Consider the following 23,182-nt stretch of genomic DNA (forward strand, 5'->3'; position numbering starts at 1 on the left):
GAATCGGATCAATCTCACCGATAGTTTCTTTCGCTTTCACTGCTTGGATGAGAGGTAAACTATCCGATTCAAATAGGATATTTTTCAATTGTAAGTTTTTTGCTAGAATAAGAGCACTCCTTAATGCCATTGATTCCACTGATAAACTTGATATTGCTTTGACTATTTTAGCTGATCATGCTACCACTTTTCCTTCATTATCTCTGATTACAACAGCTATTGCACCCTCTCCGGATTCCTTCTTGAAAGCTCCATCAACATTCGCTTTGAGCCTGTCTCCTATTGGCGGCCTCCAAGTAACCCTTCTTCTATACAGATTTCTATTTTCAATACTATTTCTTTTGTCTGTGATTGGCTGCTTCTATTCATCTATTTTATTTGCCTATACAAATTCCGTTTCCGAATTTCTTTCCCTTGTGATCGTTGTCATTGGTTCTGTGTTGCTATTCCAAAAAATTGCATAGTTTCTAGATTTTCAAATTTTTCAGCTTAGGTATCCCAATTTTCTTATCATAGTTTCTTTCGATTCTTTGCCTTCCCTATTGATTTGCCTCATGTTTTCTAATAGCCATACTCCATATGAAGTAACATTTTCTGGTGTTGGGATGCATTGACTTTGAGCTCTAAACCACACAGCCCTCATCCAAGGACATAGTAATAGTGCATGCTCCGTTGTTTCTACTTCAGTCTACATATTTGACATATAGGACTTCTTATGATTCTCTTCTTGTATATGTTATAATTTACTGGAATTATATCACGTGTAGCCCTCCAAGCAAACATTTTGATTTTTTTTGGGACTCGCATTCCCCAGATTCCGCTCCAAAGTTCCTTCAAATATGTACTTGATGACGCTAAACATGTTTCATGTTCTCTTTTCTCCATCTTAGTCGCATAATAGCCTGTCTTCACTGTGTATGTTCCGTCATATCTGTAAGGCCATATTATCCGATCTTCTTTATTAATAAAGCTTATAGGTGTTTTCATAATCATATCTCCTATGTTCTGTGAAAAAACTTGTCTGATTTTGTTTTGATTCCATCCTCTACCTTTGTAAAATCCGGTCTAATCGTAATTAATTAAATAATAAATTAAATAGGAGCGAATATGGTTAGAAGATTTGGCAACGAGAATATGATCATTTAAATATGATATTTAGATTCAGTGAATTTTTCTGAGACGAAAAACATAGTTTTCTGCGTAAAAATGCGCACTGAAATTTTGACCGGAAGTACTGGCTGAGATCTGTCTGGTACTGCAGCTGAGAAAATTGATTATAGGTAAATAATGTTAAGAAATGAGGAATTATAATTAGGAAAGGTAGAAATATTTAAAGTGTGATTTAGAGCGCTAATCTTAAAAGTTTTGGTCCAAAATTAGGCCAACGGACAAGAATATGTGAATCGGGTCTAAGTGGGCCCAAGACCCGACATATATAAACATTAGTTATGAGTATTTCAACTCATTTGCCCTAAAGAATGGGGTTTTGGGCGCAGCTATTGAGAAGAGAGAAGAGAGGAGAAAACCAAATCCAAGCTCCAACTTCAAATCACCATAACTTTCTCTTCGAAACTCCGATTGACGAGACGTTTGAGGCCACGCGTCGCTCTTTTCATCCTCTACAATTATATCTAAGTTTTTTGGTGAGTATCTCATTCATCTCTGTCCAGTTTTCGAGTTTCCCCATCGATATGCGTTTTTAGGATGGTTAGTGTTAAAATCTTGTGATTTTAGTTGTTTAGGGATACTCTAACATGGATTCTAAGTGGGTTCTGTCCCTATGTCATATGGGATGAGGTAAGATGTGCTCAAACCCTTGTAATTTATCAATTTCATGAATCCTAGGTTAATGTATATATGTGAAATTGGTTATGTTAGTGTATTTGGTGATGTTGGTGCACAATTGGGAGAATGGTGTTGCTTGAGGAGCTTTGGTGAGGCTTGGAGCTAAGGTTGGTGGAGAATTCCAATTAAGAAGCTCAATTGGTTTGGTTACAAGAGGTACGGTTTAAATTTTATTTAAGTACCGTGTGATGTGATGAGAATTCCTAGACTAGATGCCTCTAAGATTAAGTTTGGATTGTGTAAATGGTTGGTGCTAATATGCATAGTTGATATGTAATGTGAATTAATGATTGAGTTGAGAATTTGTGGCCTTGTATGTTTGGTGTGTTGAGAATTTGATAAATTGGATAATGAGTATTGATTTGTGGAATATGCATTTAAATTGTGAATTTGGACCGGAGGCCGTGAATTTTGGGCCAGAGGCCGTGACTTTTGGGCCGGAGGCTGGAAAGAGGTAAAGAAGGTAAGTTGATGTGTGTATTGTGTGATGATATAACTGATTGGATGGATTTTAGATATTGAATGTGTGAACAATTGGTTTGGTTATTGAGTAATAAGGTTTGAGAAATTGAATTGTGGAATTTGATGGTTGTGGGTAAAATTGTGTAGATGAGGTAGATTTGGTTTTGGTTGAGGTAAATTATGTAGTCATATGTGTGATTATGAATATTGATGTTTTGATGGTATGAAGCATGAGAGATATGCATGCTTGATATATGTTTGATGATTGGTTGAGGTTAAGTAGTGGATGAAACCGTGTTGATGGTGAGAATGATATCGATTGTATATGTTGATGGTTGATTGAAAATGATATTGTTGGAAATTGGGATGAGGAGATATATATAATATGTGATATTGTGTTTGAAATTGAGGTAATTGATTGAGATTGGTTAAAATGGTGGATTGGTGGCTTGTGTTTTGATAAAAGGGGTAATGTATGAGTTGAGGAGGCTTGGGGTTGATTTTGGTATGTTTTGGTTGATTTTGAAAAGGGTTGGAATTGGTTTGTTTTGAAAATGGCACTTTGTGGTTTTATATGAAAATGTGGTTTTTGGGCATACTTTGACGGAGCATAACTTGGGCTCCGGATCCCCGATTTGTGCCAAATTTGTTTAGAAATGAACTTGGATCCGTAATGTTTATGCCGTTCAAAGAACGGGCGAAAAATGATTTAAAAATGGAGAAGTTATGCCCGTCAGAAAATTGGAGTTTGAAATTGGGAATTCGACAGCTTTTAACTTAGAAAAAAATTTAACCGACGCACACGCGTTGTTTTCAGATTTTTACCACCTACGCGTACGCATGGGTGACGCATACGCGTCGATGAACTTTTGGATTTTCTACGCGTGCGCGTAGGCGACGCGCACGCATGATCTGATTTTCATTCCAAAGTTGATTTTTGAGTTTTTAAAGCCAAATTTCATACTTCTAAGCCTCCAATCTCACCCCTTGTGTTTTAAATCATTATGGTATGCCTCATGATGGGAATGGAGTTAGGGCATGTGGTAACTTGTGAAAGAAGAAAGGGGAGAATTAATGATCTATAATGATCAAAGATAATTGTATGAGATACAGAGGATGGCAGTGAAAGTGCTTTATGTGCCATGAGCCGAAAGGCTATATTTGTTTATGAATTGGCTGGTTCTGGATTGAACCATGAGCCGGATGGCTGAGTTTATTGCCGAGTTACGGCGGAGCCATTATTGATTATGAATAAGTATAATTACATATATGTGTATTGAATGAAATGTGAATGTTGCACTTCCACTATCTGAGATACGAGTTTCCCTGGGTGAAAGCAGTGGCTAGCCACCACGTGCTCCAGGTGGAGACTCGATACTCTGCTGACCCTATGTCGTAAGTGTAGCCGGACACTGTGAAAGTTTTGGATGAGCTCGCCCCCGTGGATAAACACCAGTGTGGGTGTTATATGATTATGATTATGATCATGATGATGATCGATAATAACTCGAGTTAGGGATGCACGACAGAGGGACAGTCCAATGGTTAGCTACCAGGACTTGTCGAGTTGGCTATATAACCGACAGATGATATCATCAGCCATAGGGCAGGCATTCATCATTTGCATATGTTTGAATTGTTTGGGTTTGCCTATTTATTTTGGATTTCTATATCATATATGCTATGTTACCTGATTATGTGCTACTTGTTCTACTTGTACCTTAATTGTGTATTACTTACCTGTATTGCTTGTGTTTTTACAACTGAGAGGCCCCTCATGCTGGTGTTGGTGGACGCTGAGGGCTGTTCTTGATGAGATGAATTGATGATGAGATTGAATAATGATGATTATTATTGAATAAGAGAATTTGAACTCCCTGGGTAGACGCAGTGAAGTGAATTCACTTGCTCTAGGTGAGGATATGATGTACTGATATAGTATTGTTGAGGCAGAATAACTGGTGATGGTTTTATTTATAATTCTGGTCCTGGTTTGTTGGAGAGTTAGAAAGTTGGGAAGTATAAGAAAATCTGAATTAGATTTAGCTTTCCCTTATGACAGTTGCCTATTCATCGATTAGCGAGAACCTAGGACGGATACTTGGTGAAAAGAAGATTAGGATGCTTAGTGAGTTTTTGTTGCAGTGCATTGTATTTATTTGGAACTTTTACCGTACTAGAAACTCATGGGTCGGGAATTCTCATTCTGTATATATCTCTTGTTTTTCAGATACAGGTTCAAGTGCTCAGAAGTGAGCTACGGTTTGTCTGAGAGACGGCGAAGATTTTTTATATTCCCTACTTTATATTTTGCTTAGAATCTTTCCACTTTTATTTTGAATAACTTATATTATGTATTGAACTCTTTTGAACTTGCCTATAGAGGCTTTCATGTTTTATTTGGGAGAGATTAAGAGGTTCTGTTGTCAACTACTTTCATACTTTACCCTAGCTGACCTAAACTTCGCGGGTCGCGACTAGTGGCTATTTACTTATATTATATATCTATCTGTTATCTTTCTCTTAATCTCCTTTATGTCTTTATCCGTATATCGCTTTCGATTTCACGGTTTATCTTTTTGTTGTCGAAACGTGAGTGATACGTCTTCGTGATTAATACTCCTTTCAATTATACTTATATTTATGTATTAAAAATCTACCTGAGAGTCGTACCACCGTAATATCATTGACTTATGACTCGAGCATAAGGATTTGAATATTAGGGTGTTACAACCTTCTTCTATTAAATCACTCACTCTGTCCACCATTCTATTTATGGCTGCTTGAATTCTACTCATTCCCATGATCCAGTTATCCTCCTTTACTTTAATTGATTTGCCTGTCCGATACTCCATCTTCCTTTCCTTCTTAGAAAATCTCTTCCTTATATTATGCTTTTCCAAACCTAAGATGCTCCTTTCTCTTCCTTCGCTTCCCAAAAATATGTTTCTAGAAAGTATATGCCCTTCAATATTTTAACCCAAGTGGCATCAGGATTCCTCGTTACTCTCCAAGCTTATTTCGCTAGGTACGCCAAGTTCTGACTTTGTATGTCCCTGAAGCCCAAGCCTCCCTCCTTTTTGTTCATGCTGATTTTTGTCCAACTCCTCCAATGCACCCCTTTTTCTTTTCCCGCGTTTGCCCACCAGAATTTTGCTAATCTTGCGTAAATTCTCTGACAGAAATTCTTCGGCAACATCACAACATTGATAACATATGCTGGAATTGCTTGTATCACAGAATTAATCAAGATTTCTTTACCTGCTTGATTTAGTAATTTTTCTTTTCAGCCTTCTAACTTGTTTATCACCTTCTTCTCTATCCATGTTAGTGCCTTATTTTTAGATCTTTTTCACTGTGCCGGTAACCCAAAATATTTTCCTGATTCTCTCAAATAGGCATTCTTAATATCTCTTCGATATTTACCCTCGTTTAGATAGGAATTTGACTTTCGAAAATAATCCCTAATTTCTCCAAATTTATTATCTATCCCAATACTTTTATGTATTGATTTAAAATTTGTATGATTTGATAAAGTTCATCTTCCCTTACTTAAGATCATTGTTTTATGTATAAGAAATTGGATAAAAAAAAATAAAGTAGTTTTCGGTTCCATTCAATTTCAACATCAGCTCTTATCTTTCACCTTTTGAAATTATTCTTTTTTTTTTAATTTGGTCTAAATATATTTGATTTAAGTAAATACTAATGATAGTTTATTCCATTAATCACCCGATATATATATATATATATATATATATATATATATATATATATATATATATATATATATATATATATATATATATAGGTAGAATATATATAAAATTCTAAATTCTTTCCATCATTAATTCAAATCTTCGTATTATAAACTAATTAAAATTTTCTGTTTTAAAACTAGTGTAATTTTAAAATCGAAACGCATCTCATGTTAATCTTTTTAAATATTCTTCACATACAAATTATTTATATATACAAGTTCATATAAGTCTCTTTAACTTAATTTACCTCATACACTACTGTCTAACAAATTTTTCAATCAATGCGCGAATATATAATTACCTTTTTCGAAAGGATTTCTCAGCGTTTTCGATCTACGTTATCTTCCATATCTGCGTTTTCTTCATTCGTTCTCTGCTTTTTTTTCTTCGTTTTTCACAATTTCTTTCGTTTTCTACGTTTTTAAAATCAAGCTCTGAAATCAGTTTTGAACAGTTATCTCGTTGTTGAAGATAATGAATGATTCAAGTTTACATTGTTAATTGAACCAGAACGAAGTAGATTATTGTTTTAAATCCAATCAAGTGACTGACGTGTGGTTCCATTCTAGTTAATATTTTTGTTAGTAGTTTATGATTCGGTAGGTAAATAATGTTGTTTTTGTTTGTGAAAATTACTTTTCATCGTTGATGGTTTGTTTGAATTGAATGTAATGTAGGAATTCTACATCAAAGAAAATATTTTTATGTATTTGTAGCAAATTTCGGTGTAAAACTAAGATATTTATATGTATTGTTTAAGAATTTTCGGTGGATTTATACTAATAAGTTCTCCATAATTTAAAATTTTTCCTTTTTCTCCTCCTTCATCTTCTGCTGCCTTCTTTTTGTTTTTCATCTTCTTATTCTTCTTTTTCTTATTCTTCTTTTCCTTCTTGTTTTACCTTCTCAAGTTTCTTCTTGTTTTGCTCTCTTAATAAGAATAAGTCAAACAAAGAAAAAGAAAAAATACATAATGTTGCAAAATTACTTGAAAGATGATGAACTTACATTCATTCAACTAAAAGAAAGAAGAAAATAAGAAAAAAAAAGAAGAAGGAAAAAAATGCAGCATTAAAGGAAATATTTTTATGTAATTGCAGTAAATTTCAGTATAAAACTAAGACATTTATGTATATTGTTTAAGAATTTTTGATGAATTTGTACTGATAAATTTTGTATAATTCAAAACTCTTTCTTTTCTTCTTTCTCATCTTCTGTTGCTTCTTTTTTTTTCATTATCATCACCGTCTTCTTTTTTTTTCTTATTCATTTTTTTTTTCTTGTTTTATCTTCTCAAGTTTCTTCTTGTTTTACTCTCTTAACAAGAATAAAAATAAAACAATTAAATAAAGAAAAATAAGAAACACATAATACTACAAAATTACTTCGAAGAGGATGAACTTACATTCATTCAACTAAAAGAAAGAAAGAAATAAGAAAAAAAAGAAGAAAAAAATGCAGCATTAGAAAAAACATTTTTGTGTAGTTGCAGCAAATTTCAGTGTAAAACTAAGACATTCATGTGTATTGTTTAAAAATTTTCGGTAGATTTGTACTGATAAATTATGCATAATTCAAAACTCTTCTTCTTCTTCTTCTTCTTCTTCTTCATTCTTTTCGAATTCAACTTTGAAACTTCCTTCACTTTTTGCGACGATTTTGAAATATTTTTAAGAGATTTTGATCGTTATTTGAATTTTGAGCGCGATTTTGATTGAGGGAAAAAAACCGTTTGCATTATTCAAGAGTTGGGGAAGTACATATTTACACGAAATCTAAACTGAGGGTTGTTTTTGTTAGGTTTGGACTAACTTATATAAACTTGTATACTAAAAAAATTTATATATATATAGTAGATTAAAACCGTACCAATAATATTTATATATAATAAAAAATTAATTGAAATAAAAATATAATATATATAATATCAATTATCAAATCAATTATTATATATTTATATTTATATATAAATATAAATATTATTTTATACATTTAAATATATATTTTATATTTTAATATATTTTATTTTTTTTATAAATAACTGAATTAGTCACTTATTTTTCTTTTTTAATCAACATGCCTAGTAGCACATATTCTTTTGAATAACATATAGACATGAATATTACGATGCCATGGAAATACTACAAGAAAATAAGTAAATTTCTCATATTGCCCTCAGTTCCACATATACTTATAAATTTGAGTAAATAGTCAAATTTATTTATGAAAGATCACTCATTTTTTAAATTAGTTTTTTAAAAAAAAATTAATTAAATTTATTCTTCAAATATTTTAAATTAATCGCGGTAGTTCTTCGGCCATTCTTTTTGTTAACGGTACTAAAATTTGTTAACATGGCACGATAAATAATATTTCAACATACACATAGGTATCTTAATTGACTATTAGTAAGATAAGCTTATAAAATTAAATCAAATTAAAATTTAATTGAGAAGAAAACTTGAGGTATTAAAATTCCTCAATTTGATGTGATTTAATCTAATTTCATAAATTTATCATATTTGTCGCTAATTAAGACTATTAGGTGTATGTTGTAGTGTCACTATGTGTCATATCAACAAATTTTGAAACCGTTAGTAATCGAAGTGATAGAAAGACTAAAATAATAAATTTGAAATCATTGAAAGACAAATTTAATTATAAAAAATCTTTTAGGAACTAACTTAAAAGTGAGCGTTCTTTCGAAGACTAATTTAACCATTTACCCTTATAAATTCCAACCATCCATTACCAAAACTCCAAAACATATCTTGTATGTTGTGCAACCGATAATATGGCTACTTCCTCTTCCAACCAAATTACAATCATCCTTTTTTGTTTAATACTTGCTACAATCATGTTTAATTCATCATCACTAGTCACGTCTAATTCCATGATGGTTCAGTGTGATGAGAAGGATGAGAGCATATTGCTCAAGTTTAAACATGAAGTCACAGATCCCTCTGATGTACTCTCATCTTGGTCTTCTGATGAAGAAAAAGATTGTTGTCAATGGAGAGGAGTTCATTGTGATAACATCACACACAGAGTTACAAAGCTTCATCTCCCTTGTGATACAATCCAATCTGATGAAATTCTTGATCAAGATAATGAGAAACAGCACTGTCTAACAGGTGAATTTGACATGTCTTCTTTGTTGGGTATTGAATATTTAAACTACTTGAATTTGAGCAACAATGATTTCAAGACCATCATCCAGTATGATTATGATTCTATTCATAACAAGACATGTAATGACTCCTCTAACATCCATTATCTTGATTTAGCATATAACTATCATCTTTTCAATGATTATAATAGTATGCTACATCAGATTTCTCATTTTTCCTCTTTGCAATATTTGGACCTCAGTGGTATTGATCTTTACAAGGAAATCTATTGGCTTCAATCATTGAATTCACTTTCTTCACTTTCAGAGTTACACTTAGATTATTGCAATCTTAAAGACATAAATCCATTTCTTCAGTATGCTAATTTGACTTCACTAGGTAGCATTTGGTGGAGAGATAGAGACGGAAGACTGAGACTAAGAGACAGAGACTAAGAGATAGGGATTGAAATAAATCTCAGTATTCTGTTTGGTGCAAAATGAGAAACAGGAATTGAAACAAGAATAAAACTCTAATTTAATTTGCACAAAAAGTAAAATTGGAATTAATTAATTGAAATGAAAGTATTTTAGGTATAAAATGTTATTAAAGTTTCAGTCTCCATCTCTAAAAACTTCAGTGTCCTTTGTCCCTATTTTTTGGAACTACTAAAATACTGAAATTTTAGAGACAGAGACAGAGACAAAAATTTTAGTACCAGTCTCTGAACTAACAAACACAATAGTCTCAATCTCTCAGTCTCTGTCTCAATACCTCAAAACAAACGCTACCTTAAAGTTCTTAGTCTTGCTTCCAATGACTTCTCATCAATCTTGCCTGCTTGGTTATTCAATCTTAGTCACATCTCATATATCGACATTTCTAAAAACTCCATGCTTGGCCAACTGCTTCAAACACTACCAAAATTTCATCAAAGCATTGAATCATTGTATTTGAATAACAATGATCTCGATGGTCCCATTCCGGATTGGTTAGGCCAACTTGATCAATTGCAAGTACTTGCACTTTCTCATAATTCTTTCTCTGGTCCAATCTCAAAAATTTTGGAAAACTTACCACCCTTATTGATTGAATTGCGTCTCCACTCAAATTTCTTGACAGGAACTGTCTCTGAAAAAGATTTCCATTTGCTTTCCAAGTTGAAGATTTTGGGTTTAGGCTCAGAATCCTTAATCTTTGACTTTGATCCTAAATGGAACCCTCCTTTTCAACTTCAAGTTTTAGCACTGGAATACCCTGGTCTCAAATTTCCATCATGGATATATACACAAACTTCTCTGAAAGTTCTGTACATTGGGAACTCCAGAACTTCATTCCAACCTCTTGGCAAGTTCTGGAAGTTCACTGCTCAACTTGAAGTTTTGAACTTAATAAACAATTCCATCAATGCTGATATGTCAAAGGTGTTACTTGATTCCAAACATGTAATGATGCTATTGAATAACTTGAGTGGCAGTGTGCCTCGAGTGTCACCAAAAGTGATTCATTTGGATTTGTCTTATAACAATTTATCTGATATCTCTCCTTTCTTATGTCAAAAGATGAATGAAAAAGAGAATTTAGAGACTTTGTTCATATCTGATAATGCATTATCCGGAGAAATTCCAAATTGTTGGATGAATTGGAGGTCATTACTTCAAGTTAACTTGAGGAGCAATAATTTGAGAGGTGAAATTCCTCACTCAATAGGGTCATTGTCTAGACTAATCTTTCTGGATTTGGAAGAAAATAATTTGTCTGGAGAGATGCCTTTGTCCTTAAAAAGTTGTAAAAATCTTCGATATCTTAGTCTAGGCAAAAATGCATTTTCTGGAGTTATACCAATTTGGATCAGTTAGAGAATAAAAGTATTTCAATTGGGATCTAATCAATTCAGTGGAAATATCTCAAATGAAATATGTCAATTTTATTCTCTCAAGATATTGGATCTTTCAGATAACAGATTATCAGGGCGAATACCCATATGTATGCACAATATGACAAGCATGATTTCTCCATATGCTTCAATGGATGTGTTCATGGTTCCTAGCTACTCAAAATATAGCAGAAGAAGTGTCACTTATTTATATTTGACCCTAGCTACAAAACACATGGTATTGTCTTATCTAAATTCAATATACCTCATTGATCTTTCAAGCAATGATCTCTCTGGAACAATACCATCAGAGTTATTTATGCTCACTAGATTGCAACCTTTAAATCTGTCCCACAATCAATTAATGGGATCAATTCCACATGATATTGGCACCTTGACACTGCTGGAATCTCTTGATCTTTCAAACAACTTATTTTCAGGACAAATTCCTCAGTCCATGTCTGGTATGTCTTTTCTTGAAGTCTTGAATCTCTCATGCAACTATTTTGAAGGCAAAATCCCATTGGGTACACAACTTGAGAGTTTCACAAACCTTAGCTATGCTGGAAATCCAAAACTTTGTGGACCTCCACTCACAAAACTTTGCCCACAAGATGAGAAACTACCGAACGAAAATCAGAAGAGAGAAGAAGATGATGATGATGATAGCTCTGAAGTATGTTCATGGTTTTTTATGGGGTTGGGAATTGGATTTGCCACAAGCTTTTTGGGGAGTATTGGGTGCTATTCTTTTCAACAGAAAATTCAGACATGGTTATTTCAGATTTCTAAATATATTCTATGACATTCTGATCCGCTGAATTATCATAAGCTTCCATAGTAAGTAGAGGAACAAATTTTGCTTTGCTTTTATTATTTCAGCTTCATATATGCTTCTAATACGAAAATGAAAACAATTAAGCTTTTATACTGGTATGCAGGTCCTTATTGGAGTGAATATTGCTTTGGCTAAGCTATTTGATCATCACCAAGAAGCTCCACAGGTAGCATACATGATACATGTGCTATTTTTTTTCACTGTGCCTTTTATTTTTTAATATAAAAATAATTCTGATAATAATATAATAAACATGTAATATTTTCAAAGAAGGAAGGTAAATGTAGTCTTTAGAGCTATACACTTTAAGGTGTACAAAATACCTTTTGTTCTTTGTTTTTTAATCTAATATGAAAGATATAAATATTTCTTGACTCCTAAATTATTGTAGCTATCATTTTTTTTATAAATAAAAATGTTTTTTGGTTTTATGATAAAACTATAATGAGATTGCTTAAGATCAATGTATTTTATATTAGTGGCTGCCTTTAGTAGCTGATTTTGGTGTCGCGTGAATATTACGATAGTCATGGAAATACTACAAGAAAATAAGTGAATTTCCTATATTGCCCTCAATGCCACAAGCACTTGTAAATTCCGACCATCCATTACCAAAACTCCAAAACATATCTTCTTGTGCAACCAATAATATGGCTACTTCCTCTTCCAACCAAATTACAATCATTCTTTTTTGTTTACTATCTACAATCATCTTTAACTCATCATCACTGCTTATGTGTAATTCTATGATCATTCATTGTGATGAGAAGGATGAGAACACATTGCTCAAGTTTAAACATGAAGTCACAGATCCTTCTGGAGTACTCTCATCTTGGTCTTCTGATGAAGAAAAAGATTGTTGTCAGTGGAGAGGAGTTCATTGTGATAACATCACACACAGAGTTACAGAGCTTCATCTCCCTTGTGATACAATCCAATCTGATGAAATTCTTGATAAAGATGATGAGAAACCGCACTGTCTAACAGGTGAATTCGACATGTCTTCTTTGTTTGATCTTGAATTTCTGAGTTACTTGGATTTGAGTAACAATGATTTCAAGACCATCAAATATGATTTCAATTCTATTCATAACAACAAGACATGTAATGACTCCTCCAACATTCATTATCTTGATTTAGCATATAACTATCATCTCTTCAGTGATTATAATAATATGCTACATCAGATTTCTCATCTTCTTTCCTCTTTGCAATTTCTGGACCTCAGTGGTATTGATTTTTACAAGGAAACTGATTGGCTTCAATCACTGATCTCACTTTCTTCACTTTCAGAGTTACACTTAGATGATTGCAGTCTTAAAGATATAAATCCATCTCTTCAGTATGCTAATTTGACTTCACTTAAGGTTCTTAGTCTTTCTTCCAATGACTTCTCATCAATCTTGCCTTCTTGGTTATTCAATCATAGTCACATCTCATACATTGACCTTTCAGAGAATTACCTGCATGGCCAATTACCTCAAACACTACCAAAATTTCATCAAAGCATTGAATCCTTGTGTTTGTATGACAATGATCTTGAAGGACCCATTCCGGATTGGTTAGGCCAACTTGATCAACTGAAAGCACTTTATCTTTGTTATAATAATTTTGATGGTCAAATCTCAACAATTTTGAAAAACTTACCATCTTTATTGATTGAATTGCTTCTGCACTCAAATTTCTTGACAGGAACTGTCTCTCAAAAGAACTTTCATTTGTTTTCCAAGTTAAAGAATTTAGGTTTAGGCTCAGAATACTTAGTCTTTGACTTTGATACCAAATGGATCCCTTCTTTTCAACTTCAAATCTTGGTTTTGGAAAATTTTGGTCCCAAATTTCCATCATGGATATATACACAGAGTTCTCTAGAACTTTTGTCTATTCTGAACTCAAGGGCTTCATTTGAACCTCTTGAAAAGTTCTGGAAGTTTGCTGCTCAACTTGAAGTTTTGGTGTTACAAAACAACTCCATCAATTCTGACATCTCAAATGTGTTGCTTGATTCCAAAGTTGTAATCATGCAATTGAATAACTTTAGCGGCAGTGTGCCTCAAGTTTCACCAAAAGTGACTCATTTGGAATTGTCTTATAACAATTTGTCTGACATTTCTCCTTTCTTATGTCAAAAGATGAAGGGGAAAAGGAATTTAGAGACTTTGTTCATATCTGATAATGCATTATCCGGAGAGATTCCAAATTGTTTGATGAATTGGACATCATTACTTCAAGTTGACTTGAGGAACAATAATTTGACTGGCAAAATTCCTCACTCAATTGGCTCATTATCTAGACTAATTTTTTTGAGTTTGGAAAAAAATAAGTTATTTGAAGAGATACCTCTGTCATTAAAAGATTGCAAAAATCTTCAATACCTTATTCTAGGTGGAAATGCATTTTCTGGAACTATACCAAGCTGGATCAATCAAAGAATAAAAATACTTCAATTAGGATCTAACCAATTCAGTGGTAATATCCCAATTGAAGTATGTCAATTTTTTTCCCTCAAGATATTGGATCTTTCAAATAATAAATTATCAGGATCAATACCTAACTGTTTGCACAATATGACAAGTATGATTTCTCCATATGCTTCAATGGATGTGCTCAAGATTCTTATCCCTACAAAATATTCCAAAAGAGGTTTCAGTTTTGTATACTTTAGGGTAGTTACAAAATATATGGTATTAGATTTTGTACATCCAATATGCCTTGTTGATCTTTCAAGCAATGATCTCTCTGGAACAATACCATCAGAGTTATTTATGCTCACTGGATTGCGATCTTTAAATCTGTCCCACAATCAATTAATGGGATCGATTTCACAACATTTTAGTAACTTGACACTGCTGGAATCTCTTGATCTCTCAAACAATTTATTTTCCGGACAAATTCCTCAGTCCATGTCTGGTATGTCTTTTCTTGGAGCCTTGAATCTTTCATGCAACAATTTTGAAGGCAAAATCCCAATGGGAACACAACTTGAGAGTTTCACAAACCTTAGCTATGTTGGAAATTCAAAACTTTGTGGACCTCCACTCACAAAACTTTGCCCACAAGATGAGAAACTACCGAACGAAAAACAGAAGAGAGAAGAAGAAGATGATGATGATGATAGCTCTGAAGTACGTTCATGATTTTTTATGGGGTTGGGAATTGGATTTGCCACAAGCTTTTGGGGAGTATTGGGTGCTATTCTTTTCAACAGAAAATTCAGACATGGTTATTTCAGATTTTTAAATATATTCTATGACATTCTGATCTGCTGAATTATCATAGTAAGTAGAGGAGCAAATTTTGCTTTGCTTTTATTATTTCAGCTTCATATATGTTTGTAATATGAAAATGAAAACAATATAATTAAGCTTTTATGTGAATAACTGGAATGCAGGTCCTTATTGGAGTGAATATTGCTTTGGCTAAGCTATTTGATCATCACCAAGAAGCTCCACGGGTTGCATACATGATACATGTGAATTACTTTGATTAGATGTAATTGCACTTTTTTATTTTATTTTATTTTTTTACTTTTCCTGTACAAGTTCTGTAAGATATGTTTGAAGATGTGTGCTTTGTTACATAATACCAGAAACACATAACTGGGAACATGCTATGTTTTTTATTACCCTGCAAACAATAGATTCAACTTCAACATATATATATATTTTTTTAGATTCATAATAAGATACATTTTACTACACGTTCAAAGTTTCATAATAAACAAAATAACACAATGATATTTTATTTTAGTGAAAATATACCACTTGTCATTCTTTGATGATTTTTATATAACATAACATTTATAATTTCATACATATAGCATTTATAATTATATATTTATTACATCTAAAAGTACATAATTATTCTAACAATAATTAATAAATACTAAATTAAAAAAATTACATTTTTAAATTTTACATTCAAAGTAGACATTTTCTTTATTAGTTGTTTGCATAATATTTATTTTATTCATAGAGTTGTAAAAACTATTATGAGGTTTTCTTTAAGGATAGACCTCTATAAGTGATAAATACCCTGTAAATAGAGATATTTTGTAATTATAGAGACCAGCTTTATAAAAGATACTTTTCCATTCTTTTTTGGTTCTCTCTTTTCCATGGAGAATAATATGCATGCTTATATTCATAAGAAATTTGAGTCGAGTAATTTCAGACTCATCTTATTCTTCATTTATCACAACATCTAAACTGATTATTTTACCTTTATTTTTATTCTTACTTGAAGCATTAATAGCATCTTTGCAGTTTCTCAATATTTTTACACAATTGTCATCATTCCAATTATATAAGACTACTTGCAAAAAAAGAAAAGAAATGTAACATTATATATACTAATATTATTTCATTCTTTATTCATTAAATGTATATAAAAATAATAGAATTAAATTAGTTAACATAATAAGTGACTTATAATTAAAGCTGTAAAAATTAAATCAGTCATTAAACTAATAAAATTAAAAATTTAAAGATTTAAAGGTTAATCGAAATTCAACCTCGAATATATAAGTAAGTCTTTCCTTCTATAAATCGTTTTCTTTTGTGTTCGTTTTCCTTTTTTTTTTTCTCAATGTTGCAACTCTATTCGAGACTGAGTTACCAATCTCTAAAAAATTTTAAAGAATTCACCAATTCATTAATTTTTTCATAATCATTAATCAATACAATGACTCAATATTCTTATTTATATTCCTAACAATTTCTAATAGAGTAACTAACTAATTAAACGGTCCAACATTAATTGAATAGTAACACTCAACCTCATCATCTCTATACCTGTCTCTTTGCAGCAACTCCTTTGTTGTTATTGTGTTGACGAAGGAAAGTGAAGGAAAAAATCAATAGCTGAGAAAGAAGGGAAATTAATGGCTGCTGTTTTTGGGATCCAATTGGAAACTTAGTTAAAAATTATTGATACATTTATTATATAGAGAAAATGACATTTATGTTTGTGTTATGAAAACTAATTTATTATATAGAGAAAATGACACTTATGATTGATTGGCCAATAACAAATTTTAAAATAGATTTTTTTTTTTTAGTGACTAAATTCTAAAATAGGTTTTGATATTCAATAAATTAATCCTTATCTTATTAAATTAATAGATATATATAATGGATGAAGATATCATAGCCGTAAAGGCCTAAAGGGTAATTAACGCATTGTTCGGTTTAAAGGAAATTAAGTGGAAAAAAAATGTAAGGATGGAAAATGGATGGAAAATTAACTTTTTCTTTATTTGGATCAGGATAGAAAATTGGGAGGAAAACGAAAAAGTGATACGGAGGTCATCTAAACCTTTTCTCATCTAAACCTTTTCTCATCGGACATGAGATGAAAACTGAGGGAAAAAGTATACACAATAATAAAAATACAAATTTACTCTTCCTATAAACAAAATACATTGATATATTATAATATTATTATTTATATATAATATAGAAAAAGGTATTAATGTAATTTTATTTGATTATGATTTTTTTATTTTTTTTTATTTAAACAAATTTTTTTTTTCATCTATTTTTTTCATCCAAACAACATAAAAAAAATTAACTTTTTCTTTCATTTTCTTTTCTTCCATTATTTTGTTTCTTCCATTTTCTTTCTTCTCATTTTCCATCTTTCATCTGAACAAAGTATAAGTGAATCTAGAAGTGTATATACATGATATCTAGTATTTATTAGTGCAATAATCAAATCATAATGATGTCAGCTCTTATCATTCCTTTCACTGCTAGGTTTACTATCTTCTCTGATCTTTACATGCTCTTTAAGAAATTTTATTATGATATTAAATTTTTATAATTTACAATTTTAGAATTTGACGCTTATTAAAGAGATTTTTGTTTAAAAAAATATGTTAAAGATATAATTATTTATGTGATTCATCTTATCTATTTAAATTTTTTTCTTTATGTGTCTTGTGTAAAATAGGCGATAAAAATGATTACCACTTGTTTTTTGGTTATAATTTTTCTTGGCAGATTTGGTGTGTTTGGATATCTCATGTTGGTTTGCAATGGATATACCCAGGTATAGTCAAGGAGCATTTCTAAAATTGGATTGAGTTATGAATTAATAAGGAGGAGCGCAAGAAATGGATGGTGTGCTTTTGTTCCATTATGTGGAACATTTGGTTGGAGCGAAACCGAAAAATTTTTTAGAATAAAAAAAAAAGAGCAGATGAGATTATAAACTTGTTTGTTCAGAATTATACTGAGTAGTTAGGTGCTGACCCCTTTAGTTGTTGATGATAATGCTGGAGATGACAAAAGATTTTATGGTTAGATCAATTAGTTAGGTTATTATTTATTGTTTTGTGTCTTTGTTTTCCGTTCTTACTCTACTTCTTGTGTTGAACTCTTTCTTTAAAAAAAATTTAATTTTATAAAATAATATTAAAATTTCTATAACATAAATGTCTAGAGTTCGATTCTTATTAAATTTCAGAAAAAGAATTTTAGCATAAGTTCAACAAAATAAAAAGCCTAGTAAAAATCACATAAATCCAAAAGAAATTCTGATATAAAGCGGCATATTAAAAATATATTCATTAATGTAGCTTCTACTATTAGCAATTTCTTAGTAATTTAATTTTGCAAAACATGAGACATGAGAATATATATTTTATAAGTAAAATAGAAGAAAATATTATTTAATTATCTCATAAAAGAAAGTGTCATTTTTTCTATTATATATACTATTATTATTGGCTTATTTTACCAATTGTTGCTACAATAAAATAGTATTTTTATTATATAAATTAGTGAGTTTTATTATTCTTTAATTACTATTTGATTACCACTAGTATAACTTTTGTCTAAAAATTTATAGATACCAGAATTTAAAAGTCAATTTATTTATCTGATGCTGATCTGTATCGTGTTTATTAAGTTGGAAAATATCAATAAAATAAAATAGAAGATAAATACTCCAATAGCAATGGTGAATTTAACCATCACCTTCTTTATATATCACAATCAAATCAGCTTCAAAAATTATAATTTTCCCAAGTTCCCTAGAAAGATTTTTTTTTTTTTTGTATCGAAGACTTTAAAACTAAAACATAAACGTCAAATTTGCATTGTTCTATGGTCATTTTAAGTTTCCTTAACAATATAATAAGAGTTAAGATTGTTGTTAGAAAAGAATTCATCACTAGAAGTGTTATTTAATTTCTGAGAACCGTAAATATAATTCACTACATTAAAATGGGATTCAATATAGTATCATGGGTAATTAAATCCATCAATTCACGGGTAATTAATGGTGAAAATTAACGCCACAATAATTTAACGCTGGAGTATTAGGTAAACAATAACCATCTCACAAACAATTATTAATTAAATAAAAATACATTATATCTTTAAATTAATTATCTAAATCTTAATATTAAAATAATCATCCATACACCTAATAAAATGAACATCCCATATATTTATTATTCACATTATTTAGTATTTTTATTGTCTATCTATACGATAGCTAGGAAAATAAGTTATCACTTGCTTTCTTTTTCAGTAGTATCTACTAATGATTGAGACTAATTAATAAATAAATAATAGTAATTAACTTGGCTATTTTGAAGTCATGGTCAATTAAATTTGTCTTATATGTAGAAATACTAGAGACGACTTTGGCATTAATTAAAATGAGTGCCTTGACCTCAGCTTGTTTTGTTTATACGTTAATGGGAGGGGGACTTGTGTGATTTATGTGCAAAGTAAAAAGATCAACGAAAATAAGTTTCAAATTAGCTTCATTGACACTTCACATTTTTCTTTCAACAAAATTCATATATTTATTTTTATTTTTATTTTTCAGTATATTCAATTTTTTGTTTTTAAAATATTCTTCAACTCAATCGATTAAAGATTAATTTGTTGTGAATCTGAATTTTATTTAGGTAAAAACTCAAACACTTGTATTCATGTAAAGTTAATAGTTAAAAATTATTAATCAATTCTGTCAAAAATTATCTAACGATTTTGAATTATTAATTTTATATAAAAACACCATTTAGTTAATATACAATATCGATCTTTCCAACTTTGATGTTTTGTAGTGAATATTCATGTATATTATTCAAACATACATTAACATATTAGGGGTTTATAGCATATATAAATTATATTTAAATTTATAATTGTTTCTTTGTGTACTTTTATATTTTGCTGGGAGGAGCAAGATTGTTTTGTCTAAAAATATTATTTATTATATAATTTATAAAAACTATTATTCCTAATTAAAAAATGTTAGAAGACTAAGATTTTTAGAATAAAATAATAGAAAAATGATTAATATTATTAATTTTAAAATAAAAAATAAAGAAAAAGTGTTGGATCACCTAAAATTTTTCTTTCTAATATTTAAACCAAAACTCTTAGTTGAGATACGCAGTTATTAATGAACTAATATATTATTATATTTTTTTATACCATAAAAAGACTTTGAGAATTGAGGCTACCACTATATATATAATAAAGTACAAGTAACAAAATTTATTAAGAAGATGTTGATGACAATTTTAAAGTTTATTTATGGTTTTATATGGGTTTAGGAATTGGATTTGCGTCAAGTTTTTCTTAAGCCAGTTGTATTACATATTGATCCAAAAGTTTAACTCTATTTTTTAAAAGAAAAGTATAGGTAACAAAATTTATTTAACTTTTAATTTGCTATAATGCTTCTTTAAATATAATATATTGTATTCAATGCAAAAGTTTAAAGTTTGACATAATTGTATTTTCTTATTAACTAAAATAATAATATTTGAAAAGAATATTATTTTATTATCATCAACCGTTTTTTTCCTTTATTTTTTTTCTAAAAATAAATATTAATAGACTAAGATTATATTTTATTGATAAAAACGATTTGTTAAAGTATTTTTAAATATATATACTAAAAATTTTAAAAACAGAAAGGGTTACGCATAATTTTGGTTTTATAAAATTAGTAATTTATAATAATTCTAGTCCTTATAACTCTTTTTTTGCTTGTGTTTTGGTGGAAAATATTATTAGATATACCCATTTTTAAATTGATACATACATATGAAAAGAATTAATGATGATAATAACCGATTTTATTTATGTTTTAATTTTTTTAACCAAAACTACACTAAAAAAATTATACAAACTAGGTGAATTTTATCTAAATATTAAAAAATAGGTGAATTTTATCGTACTTTTTTTTAAAATAAAAGATAAATTATTCCTTTGTAATATATATATTAAGGGGAGTGTTAGGTAAATAATAATCATCTTGAATAATATAAACAATCATCAATCAAATAAAAATACACTACTCTTTCAAATTAACCATATAAATCTTAATATTAAAATAACCATATGTATACCTAGTGAAATGAACATCCGATATATCTATTGTTCATATTGTTTTGTATTTTTATTGTCTACCTATACTTTTTCATATATTAAAAGTGATTCACCAAATGAGTTTTATGACGTGGAAGAGATCTTTACGAATGCAATTGATGCACTTGAAGGTAGAAGAGAGCTTATAGTCCATGATGATAGAAGTCATAAAAATATTTGAAAAGATTTTTTAGATCCTCAAATCATAAACACAATTAAAGATATTGTTGTTGATAATGTCAAATACAAGTTTTAAGAGATGGTAGATTCGAATCCTCACGAGACTAAAGACATTGTTGTAGATGAGGTGGAGATCAATAGAATTTGCAAGATGAGGTGACAATTATGTACAAATTTAATCACTTTCATGAGACAAAAATTTTGCGGACAATAAACTTCGAGGATGTTATCACCATACAAAAGAGGATGAAGGAGGCACAGTTGGTGTACGCTGAGGTTGGGAAGGAGTTCTGCCTATATAGTAGAGATTCTCCGTACCTCGTAGCATAAATGTTACCATGTGTAACGAGTTGAATACATACTTGCACCTTATTGATAGATTTGTAAGTTCATCGCAAAAAAAAATTTTTAACGGTGACAGCTACCACCACCACTATAAACTGGTGGTGCTAAACTAAATTTAAATAATCACAAAAGAAAGAAAAAAATAGAAAACATATACCTAATTATTATAATTAATATTTAACTTAATTATAATTATAAATACAATATATCTCAAAGAATAATTTACTCTTTATTACAGAGAAAACATAATAGCATTTACCTAAAAAAATGATGATCATGATTATGCATATATACCAATAAGAAGCATCCATATTTGCTTCTTGTTGTGATAAGAATGGGTTATCACATCTTATGTGGATGCCCATTTTCCATAAGATAGAGTTTTCCAAGGATGAATGAATTTAATGTAGTTTGAAAAAGAGAAGCCTTGCACATGTATAAATAGGAGTATAGGCTGAGGCCTTTGAACACACAAAAAAAAGTAATAAAATAATTCTCTCTCTCTTTTATGTTGCAATACTTCTCTCACTCTCTTTATACTTCTTTATATTTTATGTTTGTTACCTCTTCCTTGTTTATTTATTTAGTTATTTTATAACACGTTATCAGCACGAAGCTCTAACGAAATTTTAAGAAGACTTCAGGTAACAAATTTTTATTATGCGAATCTCTTTCATCTTGAATATAATACTTTTGATATATCTGTAAATAATTATTTATCATAGATACTAGATGTTAAAATCTATCTTGATTTAATGGATCTTGGAGATACCATTAAGGCTGAAAATAATACATCCCAGAAGGATATAGCCAAAGCCATAATTCTCTTTCGTCGTCATCTTGAAGTATGATTGAAAAATGAATATCCCACATTAAAAGATCTTGTAGATTTGTGAAAAGACCTTGAAGAAAGGTACAATCATGTGATACTTCCTCAAGCCCGATATGTTAGAGAAAATTTTCTCGACCTTCCATGTCTCGAATGTGCTCCTGCAGCAGCAGTATCGAGAAAAAGAAATTAAAAAGTATTTTGAATTAATTTCTTGCTTTCTTGTTGCTGAATGCAACAATGAGTTACTTTTGATAAATCATGAAGCGCGTCCAGTTGGCGCCGCCCCATTTCTTGAAGTAAATGCGGCAAATTATAACCCCAGAAGAGGTAAATTGCAAGATTTTGATGACAAGAAAAATTATGGAAGGAAAATGAATTATGTTCACAAGAAAGGACCTCACCAGAAGTGGGATAAAGAAAGAAATAATGGGCAAAGTATATCAATTGAGGATTAATGCTTCCGTTGTGGTGGAAAGGGCCATTGGTCACGGACCTGTCGTACCCCAAGGCACCTAGTTGATCTTTATCAAGCATC

At 30.4% G+C, this 23,182-nt stretch overlaps 2 protein-coding genes across 4 annotated transcripts; both read left to right on the plus strand.

Annotated features, from left to right (window-relative positions):
* The first annotated feature begins 8,807 nt into the window (after positions 1–8,807).
* Positions 8,808–15,548, plus strand: LOC112709831 (receptor-like protein EIX2). 3 transcript variants are annotated; one of them, XM_072202233.1, is made up of 3 exons: positions 8,808–9,202; positions 11,996–15,170; positions 15,284–15,548. In XM_072202233.1, the coding sequence occupies exon 2, from the start codon at positions 12,468–12,470 to the stop codon at positions 15,027–15,029; it is 2,562 nt and encodes an 853-aa protein (XP_072058334.1). In that variant the 5' UTR covers positions 8,808–9,202; positions 11,996–12,467; the 3' UTR covers positions 15,030–15,170; positions 15,284–15,548. The 3 variants fall into 3 exon arrangements, with proteins under 3 accessions (XP_072058334.1, XP_072058335.1, XP_072058336.1); XM_072202234.1 differs by lacking the exon at positions 8,808–9,202 and adding an exon at positions 10,100–11,894; XM_072202235.1 differs by lacking the exon at positions 8,808–9,202 and having other exon boundaries at positions 12,398–12,879; positions 13,186–15,170.
* LOC112712762 (receptor-like protein EIX1) lies at positions 8,965–12,407 on the plus strand. The gene is made up of 5 exons (XM_025765685.2): positions 8,965–9,554; positions 10,038–11,032; positions 11,135–11,730; positions 11,996–12,058; positions 12,372–12,407. Exons 1-5 carry the CDS (start codon positions 8,965–8,967, stop codon positions 12,405–12,407), a joined length of 2,280 nt encoding a protein of 759 aa, XP_025621470.2.
* Positions 15,549–23,182: the final 7,634 nt, after the last annotated feature.

The sequence above is a fragment of the Arachis hypogaea genome, chromosome 9 (genome assembly GCF_003086295.3).
Source record: "Arachis hypogaea cultivar Tifrunner chromosome 9, arahy.Tifrunner.gnm2.J5K5, whole genome shotgun sequence".
NCBI lineage: Eukaryota > Viridiplantae > Streptophyta > Magnoliopsida > Fabales > Fabaceae > Arachis > Arachis hypogaea.